This window comes from Eriocheir sinensis, chromosome 4 (assembly GCF_024679095.1).
Source record: "Eriocheir sinensis breed Jianghai 21 chromosome 4, ASM2467909v1, whole genome shotgun sequence".
NCBI classification, from domain to species: Eukaryota; Metazoa; Arthropoda; class Malacostraca; order Decapoda; family Varunidae; genus Eriocheir; species Eriocheir sinensis.
This window is the reverse complement of record NC_066512.1, coordinates 23,763,421-23,779,315: the sequence shown is the minus strand read 5'-3', so window position 1 is coordinate 23,779,315 and position 15,895 is coordinate 23,763,421. Positions and strand designations below refer to the sequence as shown.

At 47.8% G+C, this 15,895-nt stretch overlaps 3 protein-coding genes across 53 annotated transcripts; 1 reads left to right on the top strand and 2 right to left on the bottom strand.

Moving 5' to 3' along the window:
* The first annotated feature begins 832 nt into the window (after positions 1–832).
* LOC126980413 (microsomal glutathione S-transferase 1-like) lies at positions 833–4,956 on the top strand. 2 transcript variants are annotated; one of them, XM_050830330.1, is made up of 4 exons: positions 833–1,152; positions 2,876–3,026; positions 3,162–3,241; positions 4,092–4,956. In XM_050830330.1, exons 2-4 carry the CDS (start codon positions 2,907–2,909, stop codon positions 4,324–4,326), a joined length of 435 nt encoding a protein of 144 aa, XP_050686287.1. In that variant the 5' UTR covers positions 833–1,152; positions 2,876–2,906; the 3' UTR covers positions 4,327–4,956. The 2 variants fall into 2 exon arrangements, with proteins under 2 accessions (XP_050686287.1, XP_050686289.1); XM_050830332.1 differs by having other exon boundaries at positions 1,145–1,274.
* Positions 4,957–5,948: 992 nt separating this feature from the next.
* LOC126980255 (filaggrin-2-like) lies at positions 5,949–9,829 on the bottom strand. 50 transcript variants are annotated; one of them, XM_050830112.1, is made up of 5 exons: positions 9,099–9,829; positions 8,922–9,059; positions 8,592–8,690; positions 7,923–8,510; positions 5,949–6,584 (listed from the first exon to the last, which is right to left on the bottom strand). In XM_050830112.1, the coding sequence occupies exons 1-5, from the start codon at positions 9,109–9,111 to the stop codon at positions 6,361–6,363; spliced, it is 1,062 nt and encodes a 353-aa protein (XP_050686069.1). In that variant the 5' UTR covers positions 9,112–9,829; the 3' UTR covers positions 5,949–6,360. The 50 variants fall into 50 exon arrangements, with proteins under 50 accessions (XP_050686069.1, XP_050686158.1, XP_050685920.1 ...); XM_050830201.1 differs by having other exon boundaries at positions 7,923–8,450; XM_050829963.1 differs by adding an exon at positions 8,823–8,900 and having other exon boundaries at positions 7,923–8,690; positions 8,961–9,059.
* Positions 9,830–10,568: 739 nt separating this feature from the next.
* Positions 10,569–15,638, bottom strand: LOC126982322 (uncharacterized). Its single transcript, XM_050834321.1, has 7 exons — positions 15,573–15,638; positions 14,824–14,930; positions 13,818–14,024; positions 12,936–13,079; positions 12,230–12,481; positions 11,417–11,923; positions 10,569–10,666 (listed from the first exon to the last, which is right to left on the bottom strand). Exons 2-7 carry the CDS (start codon positions 14,867–14,869, stop codon positions 10,569–10,571), a joined length of 1,254 nt encoding a protein of 417 aa, XP_050690278.1. The 5' UTR covers positions 14,870–14,930; positions 15,573–15,638.
* Positions 15,639–15,895: the final 257 nt, after the last annotated feature.

Sequence of the window (15,895 nt, the reverse complement as noted above, 5' to 3'; positions counted from 1 at the left end):
TCCTAAACTTTTTGCTACCACACTCCCTCTAGAAACAGGTCCTTCCTTCCGCGTCCCCCTTACATAGAGAGATAACATTTCCTCCCATGTTTATTAACAATGATTAGTTTAACGACTATAAAAAAATTCAATAAAGGCGATGATTTTCCTTTTTTTCATAAACTCGTCAATATATTAGTCGACGCTCTTGTTAGGATATTAGCAAATACTCTTCTATAGCATCTATTCCAAATTTTCCTCCTTTTGGCATCTCATACTAACATCGAAGAGCGTTGATAAGGAAAACCTGAATCAGTATGGTGTATGCTTTCTGTTTGTCTATCTATCTGTCTGTGTCTATCTGTAACTGTAATAATATGTGATGATTTTGTTTACGTCTGTGTCATTTCCAAGGCTCTTATAATACATACGGCAACTCTAACACTAACATTGTGGGGTTGTGATAAGGAATAAGCGTAGATCTAGTATTTATCCGATAAGCCTGGCCAGCCGTGTATCGTGACCTTGAGACTACGAGACGGGTGGCATGGTGCGCCCCCGCTGCCAAGTCATGGTGACGAGGGGGCTGTTCCGTGCTGTCCTGCCCTGCCCTAACACAATGTTGTCTCCGAGGCATTACAGGGCATCACAACGTATACATCTTAGCCTGTTATAGGCGTCTGGATGAAGGTGAAGGCCGCTGTGTCCTGAGAGGGTTCATAGAGGGAGCGAACTTAAAATGTGTTACTATGACCCTCGCCCTTGATCCGCTGCCGGGCGTACGAAAAAGTGACAGGGGTGCGCTTTCGATGCTAATGACCTAAACAAACACCTCTCAATGGCATAATGAGATGCAGCCTATCCATTGTTGAGGCTGTAGATGGGTGTAATGGAGGCTAATTGTGACGATGGTGGCGCTGTGGTCTTGAGAATGATAAGGGGAGAGAGTATTATCGAGGTAAAAGACACTTGAAGAACTCCACACAGCACACACGTTGGGGGCCCCGTCACTCCCACCAGACCTCCTCCTCCTCCTCCAACTCCAAGCCCACTCCAGCCTCTCTCACTCGCTCACTCGGCATTCGTCTGTTAGTACTGCCACTCCCTGCCTGTCTGTCTGTCCTCGTCTGTTGCAGAGGGAGATAGAAGAAACCACACATTGATATAAAAAAGGTGAGTGCTTGCAGGCTTATATCTCCCACTGCCAGCCTCTCTCATTCACTGCCTGCCTGTGTCTGTCCTTGCCGGTTGTGGAGGGAAAAGGAACCCCACGTCTTGGTCCCTTAAAGAGGAAGGTGAGTGCTTTCAGACTTCCCTCCTCTCACTTGTAGCCCACTCCCACCCAACACCTCTTCAGTTTACACACACACGTATCTCCTCTGTTAGTTAATAGTACTCCTTGTCTGTCCTCGTCCATTGCGAAGGAAGAAGGAACCATTGACGCTGTGCCAAGGAGTTTAGAGAGAAATCACAATTGGGTCGTATTACAAGACATCGCCACCCAAGAACACATATTGACAAGGCTTTCGTAGTTGTGGGCATTTCCAGGGGTAGTTTTATGACCCTGGTGGTAGTGTGAGACTTCTTCTGTACCATGAACCTGAAGAAACACTCATTAGAACCAGACTGACCCCCTGTTTGACCTTTAGAAATAGGTGAAGTGAGAAGCGAGAGTGTCTTATTGTGTACCCTGATAGAAGTAGATAAAGTAGATAAAGATCGAATGCTTTCACGATGCAACACGAGGTCCTAATTCTTAACATTACTTGTGGTGGGGATAGGAAGGAATAGACGGGGGGGAAAGGGAGAAGACTAGTTAAGAAGGATGAGGTTAAAAGTACTGGAATAATGTGAACAAGCTATGGTATAAGTGTTTTCTTTATTAATATTGATAGAATATGAAGTTTATTTATTTATTTTTGTAGTTTTGTGTATGGATTTCAGTTTGTTAGCCTTTTTTCTCTACTCTTCGTCGATCAGGATAATGTGAAGACTGCTTGAGAGAGAGAGAGAGAGAGAGAGAGAGAGAGAGGGTTGTAGTGAATCAGGCAACACTCCACGCGGAACCTGTCTCTCTGTCTGCCTGTTGGTGCCTCAAGGTCAAGCATATCATAGAACTGTTAAAACTATTCTCTCTCTCTCTCTCTCTCTCTCTCTCTCTCTCTCTCTCTCTCGAACACTTCTTGCAGTATACAGATGTCGAAAATAGGTAGTTAACTGCACCTGGTAAAAGTAAGATATATTAAGACGATTCTCAGCCTCCTTATGTAGAGGAAAGACCACGAAAACACTACCACCACCACCAACAACAGCAGCAACAACATCATCAACAACAACAACACTTCGACCACTACCACTACGACTTCCAATGATAGTAAAAATTAACTACTGACAAGACCATTTTTTTTCTTTTTCCTCCTCCTTTTCGTCTTTTTCTCATTTTCTTTTTCTTCTACTTCTTCTTCTTCTTCTTCTTCTTATTATTATTATTATTATTATTATTATTATTATTATTGTTGTTGTTGTTGTTGTTGTTGTTGTTATTGTTGTTATTATCATTATCATCACATCACCATCACTATCATCATCATCGTTACTCACCACCAACACTCACTATCACATCCCTGCACCACTATCATCACCATCACCATTACCTGCCACCACCACCTTAATTACTCAACATCACCACCACAACACTATCACTCACCACCACTACCATTGCTCCTCGTCATCACTGTCATCACCATAACACCACCAACACTAACCCCCCTCCCCATTACTTACCATCACCACCACCACCACCCACCACCACTATCGCTCCCATCATCACCATCACCACCACTATCGCTCCCATCATCACCATCACCACCACTCACAAAATACTTCCCGCTTTCAGGTTGGTCGGTCAGCGTCAATAGCTCGTCAAGATGGCTGTGTGGGAACTCGACAACCCTGCCTTCGCCTCCTTCGCCTTCTACTCCTCCATCCTGGCGCTCAAGATGTTGCTGATGGCGCCCCTCACCGGCTACTACCGCATGAGTCGCGGGGTGAGTACACCGACGTGAAGATTTTTAACTCGTTAGGTCGTGGAAGGGTTGTTTTATCATCGTCATCTGGATCATCATCATTATAATCATCAACAGCAGTAGCAACCGCTCCTCACGTTTCCTCTCCACCGCCAGGCCTTTGCGAACCCCGAGGACGCCAAGAAGTTCGGCACGAAGGGGACGAAGACTGACGCTGACGTGGAGCGCGTGAGGAGGTTAGTTTATATTGGGAGAGATTGGTGTTGTTGCTTAATTAACGATTTGGTCCATCCGCGAAGGCACCATGGGCTCTGTCGGGTGACGGTCCATGAAGAAAGAGTCGACAGACCGACTATAAAGAAGGTCTTGACGTCGACCTAGCCGGTCTGTCGACGAGGACTGGCGTGTCTCTGCCATGGAGAGAGAGAGAGAGAGTATACAAAACTATTTTAACAATAACCAACACAGGAGATGTTTTATTCATACTTATTTTATTATTTTCCTCGGTACTTGTAAACAATTATGTATACTTTACCTAATCAAAACAAAAATCAGTATGTAGGCAAATGAAACTTAAGTAACCAACTAACTAAATAAATAAATAAAAGCTGTTTGAGTGACTGGTTATCTAACTAACTGACTGTCAGAATTCGTGCTTAACAAACCGACTTACTGACCAACGAATTGACTGACTTAGATAAACTGAGTAACAAACTGACTGAACGACTAACTGGTTAACTCTCTAATTATTAATGGAGTATATAATTAACTAATTACCTAACTAACTGACTGATCAACTTAAACTAAACAATCAGCTAACTTACTATAACAAACTACTCATGACATACTTACTGACTAAACAATTAACGAACTTATAACAACCTTATTATGACTAATCTACTAACTAAGCAACTAACTAAATCTCTCTTTCGGTCACCTCTATTGATTCTATTTTGTAGGAGCAGCGAGTAGCGGGCTTATTTTATTATTATTGTTTCCTTTTTTTGTGTCCTTGAGCTATCTCCTTTGTTGTAAAAAAAAAAAAAAAAAGACCACTTATGTCCACCCTCTTTCCCTCCCCTCCAGAGCCCACCAGAATGACCTCGAGAACATACCCGTCTTCTTCGTGATCGCCTCCATGTACCTGCTCACCCAGCCCAGCACCTTCCTCGCCACCATGCTCTTCCGCGTCTTCACCCTCGCCAGGATCCTCCACACCATCTTCTACCTCAACGAGAGCTCCCTCAGGCCCCTCAGCTTCCTCGTCGGCGAACTGATCAGCATCTTCATGGCGGGCAGTACTTTGCTCTATCTCTGGTAGTCCTGCCATGAAAAAAAGCAACATGATGATTTAGGAAGAAAAATGCAGTAGGATGATTTAGGAAGAAGAAAGGAATGTGATGATTTAGGAAGATATAAAAAAAGTAGTATGATGATTTAGGGGAAAAGATGAAAGCAATATGATGATTAGGGAAGAAATGAGAAATCAGTTTAATGATTTAGGAAGAAAGTAGACAAAGTAGATAGCTTAGGAAGGAAGAAGGATATTTTTTGCCACCTATGGACCAAATAGTAGTGAAATAGTAGTGAATATATTTTTGTGGTCCTCTTGCCTATTGTAATGAAAGAAACAAGAAAGGTAAATCGTTGTATCTTTCCTAGACAAGATGTGTGCGAGAGGTCAGTGTCTAAACTTTAGCTAGATTAGAAAGGGATTGTCCATCAGTGGTGTTGTCTGTATGCACTCTACTACAGGTTGTGAATTGGTTGATAAAGCGTTACCATTTTTATACTACAACTTCACTAATTTTTTAAAGAGTACAAAGTTCTTTTTTTCTCTGTTCTGTGGTGCTAAATAACAAACAAACGATGTAATAAACGGAGCAACGTTCTTCTTTGCTGCATGTAGAATTATTGCTTTCTTAATGTTGAAATAAAAGTTACAGGTTTTGGGAAGACTTTGGCATTTTCTTTTGAGTAACAAGTGGAGGTTTCAAAGGCTTATTTTCATATGGGGTACCTATGTAGTTTGTGATGTCATGAATGAAGTCCCTTTCGGTCAATTATTGTGTTTGAATGGATAACTTTACTTAGGCGTGATAACCTGTGAACTACCTGACTCAGTAAAGTTATATAGTGAAGTTTTCCATGTTCTTTCTGCTTCACTTCTCTTTGACGCAGTGAGACACACCTATCGATTATTGAGGCTGCAGACGGGCGTATTGGAGACTAATTGTGACGATGGTGGCGCTGTGACCTTGAGAATGATAAGGAGAGAGGATATTATCGAGGTAGAAGACACTCGAAGAACACCACACATTTGGGGCCCCGTCACTCCCACCAGCCCTGCCAGCCCTCCTCCTCCTCCCAGCCCACTCAAGCATCTCCCAGTCACTCACTCACACGGCACTCCTTTGTTACTGCTGCCACTGCCTTCCTGTCTGTTTGTCCCCTCTCTCTCTCTCTCTCTCTCTCTCTCTCTCTCTCTCTCTCTCTCTCTCTCTCTCTCTTAAGAAAAACACACGCCTGCAGGCATGTGTGTGTGTGTGCAATCAGCCCATAATTACACGCACCTGAAATGGACCCAATTAACAATATATTTGGCCCACACACACCTAACATCACCTGGCCAGCTGGAATTAGGGTCTACACACACACACACACACACACACAGAGAGAGAGAGAGAGAGAGAGAGAGAGAGAGAGAGAGAGAGAGAGAGAGAGAGAGAGAGAGGAGGAAGGGAAATAGAAAGAAAAAAGCTTGCTAGTCTTATTTCCAGCATATCAGGATTTTTTTTTTTTTGTATGTGTTTAAAAGAAAAAAAATATTATATGTTTAAAATTTGATAATGAAGCGAGTGGAAACTTGATAGCATGTGTAAGTGTGTGTGTGTGTGTGTGTGTGTTTTCTACCTTGAACAAACACACAAACAAACAAACTCAGATCGATTAAACATTTACTTAACAAAATTCAACAACGATGACAACAACAATAACAATAAAATTAACAATAACAATAATAACAATAACAGCAATAACTTAAATAAAGAAGCACTTAAATAACTCTTTCTGATTGGTTAAAACTATTCATGACGTCACAAGTTTCGTTTCTATTGGCTAATCCTCTCCTATAACATCAATAGAAGCTTCTGATTGGCTAGACAGATTCATGACGTCACAATCTGCTCTCCTATTGGCCAAAATTCTTCTATAACATCAATTAAGGCTTCTGATTGGCTAGAGATATTCATGACGTCACAATCTGCGCTCCTATTGGCCGATCTTCGCTTGTGATTGGCTAAAAGAGTTCATGACGTCATCAATACAAGCTTCCCATTGGCCAGTTTGTTTCCTTTTATTTACTTTCATTGGAGGACGTGGAGGACGAGTCTTCAAGGGAGGTCAGAATGATGCTGCCCCTGAACCTTCCTCCCTCCTCCACCTCTCCTCCTCCTACCTCCACCTCTCCTCCACCTACCTCCACCACATCCACCAACAATCCTGGCCCATCATACTTCACGGCTTCCTCTTCTTCTTCTTGTGGTCCGAGGCCTGAGCGAAAGTGGTGGTCGTGGTAATCTGAGAGAGAGAGTGAGTGAGTGAGTGAGTGAGTGAGCGAGGAAGAAAGAAAGAAAGAAAGAAAGAAAGAAGAAAAAAAGTGAGAGAGAGAGAGAGAGAGAGAGAGAGAGAGAGAGAGAGAGAGAGAGAGAGAGAGAGACCAATCCTCCTTATCTTCTTCCTCCCCTTTTTTATCACCTCCCCATCTGTCCTTTCCTTCTCTTCCTCCTCCTCCTCTTCCTTACCTTTCTCCTCCTCTCTTCCTCCTCCTCTTCCTTCCTATCCTTCCCACCAACCCTTCCTCATCTCCCTCCTCCTCCTCCTCCTCCTGCTCGAGCAAACAGGGCACTGGGATTCATTTCAAGGAGCGTAAGTAACAGAAGCGCCGAAGTCATCCTCAAACCATATTTAGCATTAGTTAGACGTGATCTTGATTATGCAGTTCAGCTCTGGTACAATTACTACAGAATGGACGTCAAAGTGTTAGAATCTGTGCATAGAAGGATATGGTACTTTGATTCATTTCAAGAAGCGTAAGTAACAGAAGCGCCGAAGTCATCCTCAAACCATATTTAGCATTAGTTAGACGTGATCTTGATTATGCGGTTCAGCTCTGGTACAATTACTACAGAATGGACGTCAAAGTGTTAGAATCTGTGCATAGAAGGATATGGTACTTTGATTCATTTCAAGGAGCGTAAGTAACAGAAGCGCTGAAGTCATCCTCAAACCATATTTAGCATTAGTCAGACGTGATCTTGATTATGCGGTTCAATTCTCGTCCAATTACTATAGAATGGACGTCAAAGTGTTAGAATCGGTGCATAGAAGGATATGGCACTGGGATTCATTTCAAGGAGAGTAAGCAAGAGAAGCGCCAAGTCTTTCTCAAGTTATGTTTAGCATTAGTCAGACGTGATCTTGATTATGCGGTTCAGTTCTCGTCCAATTACTATAGAATGGACGTCAAAGTGTTAGAATTTGTGCATAGATGTTATGGCACTAGGATTCATTTCAAGGAGAGTAAGCAAGAGAAGCGCCGAAGTCTTTCTCAAGTTATGTTTAGCATTAGTCAGACGTGATCTTGATTATGCGGTTCAGTTCTCGTCCAATTACTAAAGAATGGACGTCGAAGTGTTAGAATCAGTGCAAAGGAGGATGACAAAGATGATTCAAGGGTTAAGGAATTTGATATATGAGGCCTGGCAGTCATGAGGTGTGTGCCAATACGATAGACGCATTTATAAATAGATTAGATAAATTCATTGATAGCGACGTTAGGCGGGGTTAGGCTCACAGGAGCTGCATTGCATAGGCCTACCGACCTCTTGCTGCCTCCTTACATTCTTACGTTCTTACCTTCCTCCTCCGTTCTTCTCTCTTCACCTTCTTTCCTTGGGTCGATCAGGTCCCACCAACCCTGTGTAGCACCTGTGGAAGCGTGTGGCCCTGTAGCGGCGTGTGTACCTGTGTGCGTGCTGTATGTGTTCCCTTCATGTGCACCTGTGTTCATACTTCTGTGTGCACCAATTCTGTGTGTACCTGTGCTGTGCATGCTTATGTGTGTACCTGTGTGCGTGCTGTGTGTACCTGTGAACCCGCTGTGTATGTTTCCTTCGTGTGTACCTGTGTGCGTGTTCATGTGTGTTTCTTCGCCGTGTGAACCAGTGGAGGTAATCTCATGCACCTCTGTATCGCCATGCACCTCTGTCTGTGTACCTGTGTCTTGTGTACCTGTGCTACCCGTGTCGTGCATAACAGTGTCGTGTGTATCTTTGAGATCATTGTGTACACCTGTGTCGTGTGTACCTGTGGTGCCCGTGTCGTCATTCACAGTGTCGTGTGTACCTGTGGCACCCGTGTCGTCATTCACAGTGTCGTGTGTACCTTTGGAATCGTCGTGTGTACCTGTGGCACCCGTGTCGTCATTCACAGTGTCGTGTGTACCTTTGGAATCGTCGTGTGTACCTGTGGCACCCGTGTCGTCATTCACAGTGTCGTGTGTACCTTTGGAATCGTCGTGTGTACCTGTGGCACCCGTGTCGTCATTCACAGTGTCGTGTGTACCTGTGGCACCCGTGTCGTCATTCACAGTGTCGTGTGTACCTTTGGAATCGTCGTGTGTACCTGTGGCACCCGTGTCGTCATTCATAGTGTCGTGTGTACCTGTGGCACCCGTGTCGTCATTCACAGTGTCGTGTACCTTTGGAATCGTCGTGTACCTGTGGCACCTGTGTCGTCATTCACAGTGTCGTGTACCTGTGGCACCTGTGTCGTCATTCACAGTGTCGTGTGTACCTGTGGCACCCGTGTCGTCATTCACAGTGTCGTGTGTACCTTTAGAATCGTCGTGTGTACCTGTGGCACCCATGTCGTCATTTACAGTGTCGTGTGTACCTGTGGCACCCGTGTCGTCATTCACAGTGTCGTGTGTACCTTTAGAATCGTCGTGTGTACCTGTGGCACCCATGTCGTCATTTACAGTGTCGTGTGTACCTGTGGCACCCGTGTCGTCATTCATAGTGTCGTGTGTACCTGTGGCACCCATGTCGTCATTTACAGTGTCGTGTGTACCTTTGGAATCGTCGTGTGTACCTGTGGCACCCGTGTCGTCATTCACAGTGTCGTGTGTACCTGTGGCACCCGTGTCGTCATTCACAGTGTTGTGTGTACCTGTGGCACCCGGGTCGTCATTCACAGTGTCGTGTGTACCTGTGGCACCCGGGTCGTCATTCACAGTGTCGTGTGTACCCGTGTAGTCCCCCGGTGCGTCCCCCAGGTAGCCGCCGCCGTGTGTGCCCGTGTGACCACCGTGCGCCAGGGAGCCCGCCCCGTGCACGCCCTGGTGTAGGCTGCCCAGGAGACTTTCCAGAACGTTTCCTCCGGGTAGATCAAACCAAGGCAACCCGCCCCCGTGTATGCCGCCTCCGTGTGCACCACCACCGTGTACGCCTAACCCGTGTACTCCTTTCTTTATACGATCCAGGAGGCTTGATATTATGTTTCCTCCGTGTGCGGCTTCCCCATACACGCCTCCCCCGTGTGCACCGAACCCGGGTAAACTTAACCATGGTAAACCTCCATGTGCACCTCCCCCGTGTACACCTCCATGTGCACCGAGCCCCGGTAAGCCTAGCCCGTGTACGCCTTTGTGTAAACTTTCCAGGAAGTTTTTGATAACATTTCCCCCGTGTGCACCGCCTCCCCCGTGTGAACCTAACCCGGGTAGACTCCACTCAGGCAAATTCCACCCGGGTAAACCCCACCCGGGTAAATTTAAGCCAGGTAAACCTCCCCCGTGTGAGCCCCCGTGTGAACCCCCGCCTCCCCCGTGTGAACCTAACCCGGGTAGACTCCACTCAGGCAAATTCCACCCGGGTAAACCCCACCCGGGTAAATTTAAGCCAGGTAAACCTCCCCCGTGTGAACCCCCGTGTGAACCTCCGCCTCCCCCGTGTGAACCTATCCCGGGTAGACTCCACTCAGACAAATTCCACCCGGGTAAACTCCACCCGGGTAAATTTAAGCCAGGTAAACCTCCCCCGTGTGAACCCCCGTTTGAACCTCCGTGTGCACCTCCGTGTGCACCGCCTCCCCCGTGTGAACCTAACCCGGGTAGACTCCACTCAGGTAAATTCCACCCGGGTAAGCCCCACCCGGGTAAACTAAGCCCAGGTGAACCTCCCCCGTGTGAACCTCCTTGTGTAGCCCCATGTGAACCTAATCCCGGTAAATTTAACCAAGGTAAACCAGGTAAACCTCCCCCGTATGAACCCCCGGTTGAGCCTCCCCCCTGTCCACTCCCGTGTGTACCCCCGTGTGTACCCCCGTGTCCACCTGCCCCGGGTGAACTACCCCCATGTGTACCGCCGTATGAACCAAACCCAGGTAAATTTAACCCAGGTAAACTAAACCCAGGTAAACCTCCCCCGTGTGAACCCCCGTGTGTACCCCCGGGTGTACCGCCGTATGAACCAAACCCAGGTAAATTTAACCCAGGTAAACTTAACCCAGGTAGATCTTCCCCATGTGAACCCCCGTGTGCACCTCCCCCGTGTGAACTACCCCCGGGTGCACCCTCGTGTGTACCTCCCCCGTGTGAACTACCCCCGGGTGTACCCCCGTATGAACCAAACCCAGGTAAATTTAACCCAGGTAAACTTAACCCAGGTAAACCTCCCCCGTGTGAACCCCCGTGTGTACCCCCGTGTGCACCTGCCCCTGGTGAACTACCCCCGGGTGTACCGCCGTATGAACCAAACCCAGGTAAATTTAACCCAGGTAAACTTAACCCAGGTAAACCTCCCCGTGTGAACCCCGTGTACCCCCGTGTCCACCTGCCCCTGGTGAACTACCCCCGGGTGTACCGCCGTATGAACCAAACCCAGGTAAATTTAACCCAGGTAAACTTAACCCAGGTAAACCTCCCCCGTGTGTACCCCCGTGTGCACCTGCCCCTGGTGAACTACCCCCGGGTGTACCCCCGTATGAACCAAACCCAGGTAAATTTAACCCAGGTAAACTTAACCCAGGTAAACCTCCCCCGTGTGAACCCCCGTGTGTACCCCCGTGTGCACCTCCCCCGTGTGAACTACCCCCGGGTGTACCCCCGTATGAACCAAACCCAGGTAAATTTAACCCAGGTAAACTTAACCCAGGTAAACCTCCCCCGTGTGAACCCCCGTGTGTTCCCCCGTGTGAACTACCCCCAGGTGTACCCCCGTATGAACCTAACCCAGGTAAACTTAACCAAGGAAAACCAGGTAAACCTCCCCCGTGTGTCCCCCCGTGTGCACCTCCCCCGGGTGCACCTCCCCCGTGTGAACCACTCCCGTGTGTCCCCCCGTGTGTACCTCCCCCGTGTGAGCCACTCCCGTGTGTCCCCCCGTATGAACCTAATCCAGGTAAACTTAACCAAGGCAAACCAGGTAAACCTCCACCGTGAACACCGCCATGTGCACCGCCCTCGTGTGCATCATTCCCGTGTACGCCCCCGTGTGCACCATCCTGCTGTGTACCTTCCTGTGCACCTTCCCCGTGTATGAGGTCATGTAAAACTCCTAGAATATTTTCATTTCCACTCCCGTATTCAACGCCGTGTGCACCTTCCTCGTGTGCGCCACTCCCATGTGCGTCACCCCCATGTACGTCACCCCCGTGTACGTCATCCCCGTGTACGCCTTCCTTATTCACACCTTCCCTATGTGCACCGTCGCCGTGTACATCTCCCCCGTGTATGACCTCATGTAAATCTCCTAGAATACCCTCATGTGAACTTTCCCCATGTACACCCCCATGTGCACCCTCGTGTGTACCTCCTTGTCCGTGTACGTCATGTCCGTGGAATCCGCCGCCGCCACCTGCAACAGAACACGGGGTTAGTCAAGGGACGGGAAGGGACACCCCATTCCTGTCCTACCCTTCCTTTCCTCCCCACGACTCTTCCCTCCCCACGCTCCCCTTCCCTTCCCATTCCTTCACCCCTTCCTTTCCCCTCCTTCCTTCCCCTTCCCCACCACGCCCTCCTTCCTTCCCCTTCCCTCACCCGTAACTACTTTTCTTCTCTCTTTCCCTCCCTACTCCCTTTTTTCCTCGTACCCTTCCCTCACCCCCATACGCCCTATCCCCCCCCCCCCACACACCCCTCAGCTCTCCACTGTACTCACGGCAGTAGTTGAAGTCGACCTCCCTCAGACCTTGGTTCCTGCACGCCGCCTTACGAAGCTCACACCTGCTCCCGTAAACCCGTCCGTCAGACCCACACACGCGATTCCCGGGGGCACAGTAGGCGTTGCAGGAACTTCCCCCGTGTCCGTGTTGTCCCCCTGTGGCTCCCCCGATGGCGCTCCCGATGATGCCTCCGACGACGCCGCCGATTCCACTGCCGCCGCCGCCGCTGCCGTGATGTCCGTGGTAGTCTGTACGTGGGGGGGGCGGTTAGGGGGTCAGCGGGGGGTAGAGGAGGGTTGGAGACACACACACACACACACACACACACACACACACACACAAGCACACGCTCAGAAAAACTGGTTCCACGGAGGTCCTGTTATAACCCTTTCTTGCCCTGACCTGACACACACACACACACACACACACACACACACACACACACACACACACACACACACACACATACCTCCCCCTCCCTACCCCCCCACACACACACATACTCACTCACACACAAAAAAGAATGAAAGAAAATAAATTAATAAAGAAAAAAACAAAAAAACTGGCATGGTAATTACACACTTATAACATGGGCAAGGAAGAGGAAGAAGAAGACAAAGAGGAGGAGGAGGAGGAGGAGGAGGAGTATCATATATACCCCCCCCCCACCCCCCCCCCCCGCTCACACACACACACACTGACCATTGCAAACGCCGTAGTTCCGTAACTCGATGTGCCGTCCCGTCTGACACGCCGCCTGTTGGAGCTTGCAAGGACTCGAGTACGTGCGGCCGTCGGTGCCACAGACAGGCTGGTAGCGATCGTTGTAGCACTGCCGGCATTGGTCTGCGCCGGGAAGAAAATACCGGTTAGTCTGTTAGATAGGTTAGGTTAGGTTAGGTTAGGGTGGGTTAGGGCGGGTTAGGGTGGGTTAGTTTAGGTTAAGTTATCCTCCTTCTTCTCCTTCTCCTCCTCCTCTTCTTCAGCCTTCTCCTCTTCCAGTCTAATGCCCTTCTTCTTCTCCTCCTCCTCCTCTTCTTCAGCCTTCTCCTCTTCCAGTTTAATGACCTTCTTCTTCTCCTCCTCCTCCTCTTCTTCATCCTCCTCCTCTTCCAGTTTAATGACCTTCTTCTTCTTCTCCTCCTCCTCCTCTTCTTCATCCTCCTCCTCTTCTAGTTTAAAGACCTTCTTCTTCTTCTTCTCCTCCTTCTCCTTCTTCTCCTCTTTTTTTCTCCTCTTCAATGCTTACAGTGTCTTCCTCTTTCTCCTCTTCTTCATCCTCCTCCTCTGCAGTTTAATGACCTTTTTCTTCTCTTCTCCTCTTCCTCCTTCTTCTCCTCCTTCCTCTTCCATACAATATCTCCTCTCCTCCTCTTTTTTCTCCTCTTCAATGCTTACAGTGTCTTCTTCTTCCTCCTCCTCATCCTTCTTCTCCTTCCTCTTCCATACAATATCTCCTCTCCTCCTCTTTTTTCTCCTCTTCAATGCTTAGTGTCTTCCTCCTCCTCCTCCTCCTCCTCATCTCCCATAAATAAACCCCTCCCTGCATCCCTTTACTTCCTCCCTCCCTCTATATATACTTACAATGCCCTCCTCCTCCTCCTCCTCCTCCTCCTCCTCCTCGGCACTGCCCATCGTAGGCCTTCGTAAGACTGTGGCCGAGTTCGGAGGCGAGACAACTGGCTTTATCGAGGTAACATTGGTTGTAGTAGGTCTTGCCGTTGGAGCCGCAAACGTAGTGTGGGTGATTGTATTCCTGGCAGGGCGAATTGGGGCAGTGCGCTTGGGTGCCTGAGGAAGGGGAAGACGAAGGGGATTAGATGGGGAAGAGGAGGAAGACGGTAGAGGGAAGGGGTATGGAGAAGGAGGGAAGGGGAAGAGGGAAGAAAGGGGATGACGAAGGAGGTAGGAGGAGGGAGGGAAAGGGGAGGAGAAGAGAAGGTAGAAAGAAGGGATGGGGAAGAGAAAGGGAAAAGAGGAGGAAGAGGAAGGAGGAGAAGGAGAGAGGAGGGAAGACGAAGAAGAGGAAGGTAAAGAGAGAAAAAAACAAGAGGATGAAGAACAGGAAGAAAAAGAACAAGCGTAGAGAAGAAACGGAAGGAGAGATAAAGAGTAGAAAGAGTAGAAGAGAAAAATAAAAGGAAGAAGAAAAAAGAAGAAAAAGAAAGAGTAGATTGGAAGAAAGAGGAGGAAGAGGAGGAGGAGGAGGAGGAGGAGGAAGAGGGCGTTGGTGCTCGAAAAATAAAAGGAAGAAGAAAGAAGAAGAGAAACAGTAAATTAGAAGAAAGAGGAGGAGGAGGAGGAGGGGGAGGAGGAGGAAGAGGGCGTTGGTGCTCACATTTAAGGATTCAAGTTCAAAATATTTTGCAGAAGAAGAAGAAGACGAATATGCATTATTATTTGCTTGTTTTCAGATATATATTTTTTTTATGGCAAAGGCGTTGACCCAAGACACACACACACACACACACACACACACACACACACACACACCTGAAAGAAAGAAAGAAAGCAACAATATAAGAATGAAGTCACCGATAATAATAATAATAATAATAATAATAATAATAATAATAATAAAAAGACTTACCAGACAGAAACAAGATGAATATGAGACCAAGAGCGTGAAGAATCATTTTGTTGTTGTTGTTGTTGTTGATGGCGGTGGTGGTGGTGGTGGTGAAGTTCGCTGATGCACTGAAAGAGAGAGAGACCGAGATAAAAATAAACAAAAATAATAACAACAATAACTGGGTCTTTGGGTGCCTCTTGTGCGCCCCCATCCCGTTCTGGCGCGGTCGAATTTTTTTTATAGTGTCTGCCGTGGTGTGTGACTCCCGTCTGGCCCGTGCTGCCCCCCGCATTCTCGACGCTTTTCGCTCTCACATCAACTATTTCCAAGGGCCAAAAAGGAGAATAATCGGGTTCTAATAAGTGTTTAGATAGGTTCGTGGTACAGAAGAAGGGTCAGCCTACCACCAGGGTCACTAAAGTACCTCTGAAAATGCCCACAACCCATACGAAAGGCTTGTCACACACACACACACACACACACACACACACACACACACACACACTCGCACACGCACAAACGCACACACACGTTATCTTTAGTTTTTTTCTCTTGAATTGACCTTTAGAGAGAGAGAGAGAGAGAGAGAGAGAGAGAGAGAGAGAGAGAGAAATGTTTGAGAATGCGGGCCCTGGGCAGCGTGTGAGTGATCTTCAGACACTCGGCCAGGTTGCATTGGTGGGTCTCGAACCTGCGTCCCCGGGTACACCATTGGGCCACCGCCACTACTACTACTACTATTTTTTTTATATACTACTGATGCTTACCTCTCTTCTTGGTCTTTCTCTCTCCGTTTCTCTCCACCTTCTCCTTACTCTCTTCGTCTTCTCTCCTTCATTTATAAGCGTCTGCCTCCTCCTCCTCCTCCTCCTCCTCTTCCTCCTCCTCCTTCGACACCTCCTCCTCAGTTGCCATTTCTCTCTTTTTGTTGCATTTAAAAACTTGTTGTCTCTCTTTTCTCCCTTCAGGGTATGCATTTTCTCTCTCTCTCTCTCTCTCTCTCTCTCTCTCTCTCTCTCTCTCTCTCTCTCTCTGTCCATGTTTCAATTTCATCTATTGAACATTAACGTCATTGTGTGTGTGTGTGTGT

Coding starts and splice junctions, on each gene's coding strand:
- LOC126980413 (XM_050830330.1), top strand. CDS start 2,907: ATGGCTGTGTGGGAACTCGACAACCCTGCCTTCGCCTCCTTCGCCTTC. Junction 3,027..3,161: donor ACTACCGCATGAGTCGCGGG/GTGAGTACACCG, acceptor CTCCACCGCCAG/GCCTTTGCGAACCCCGAGGA. Junction 3,242..4,091: donor GACGTGGAGCGCGTGAGGAG/GTTAGTTTATAT, acceptor CCTCCCCTCCAG/AGCCCACCAGAATGACCTCG.
- LOC126980255 (XM_050829963.1), bottom strand. Junction 8,691..8,822: donor TGACGACACAGGTGCCACAG/GTACACGACACT, acceptor CGGGTGCCACAG/GTACACACGACGATTCCAAA. Junction 6,585..7,922: donor GAGAAGAACGGAGGAGGAAG/GTAAGAACGTAA, acceptor TCTCTCTCTCAG/ATTACCACGACCACCACTTT.
- LOC126982322 (XM_050834321.1), bottom strand. CDS start 14,869: ATGATTCTTCACGCTCTTGGTCTCATATTCATCTTGTTTCTGTCTG. Junction 13,080..13,817: donor AGGAGGAGGAGGAGGGCATT/GTAAGTATATAT, acceptor TTCCCGGCGCAG/ACCAATGCCGGCAGTGCTAC. Junction 12,482..12,935: donor GAACTACGGCGTTTGCAATG/GTCAGTGTGTGT, acceptor CCCCACGTACAG/ACTACCACGGACATCACGGC.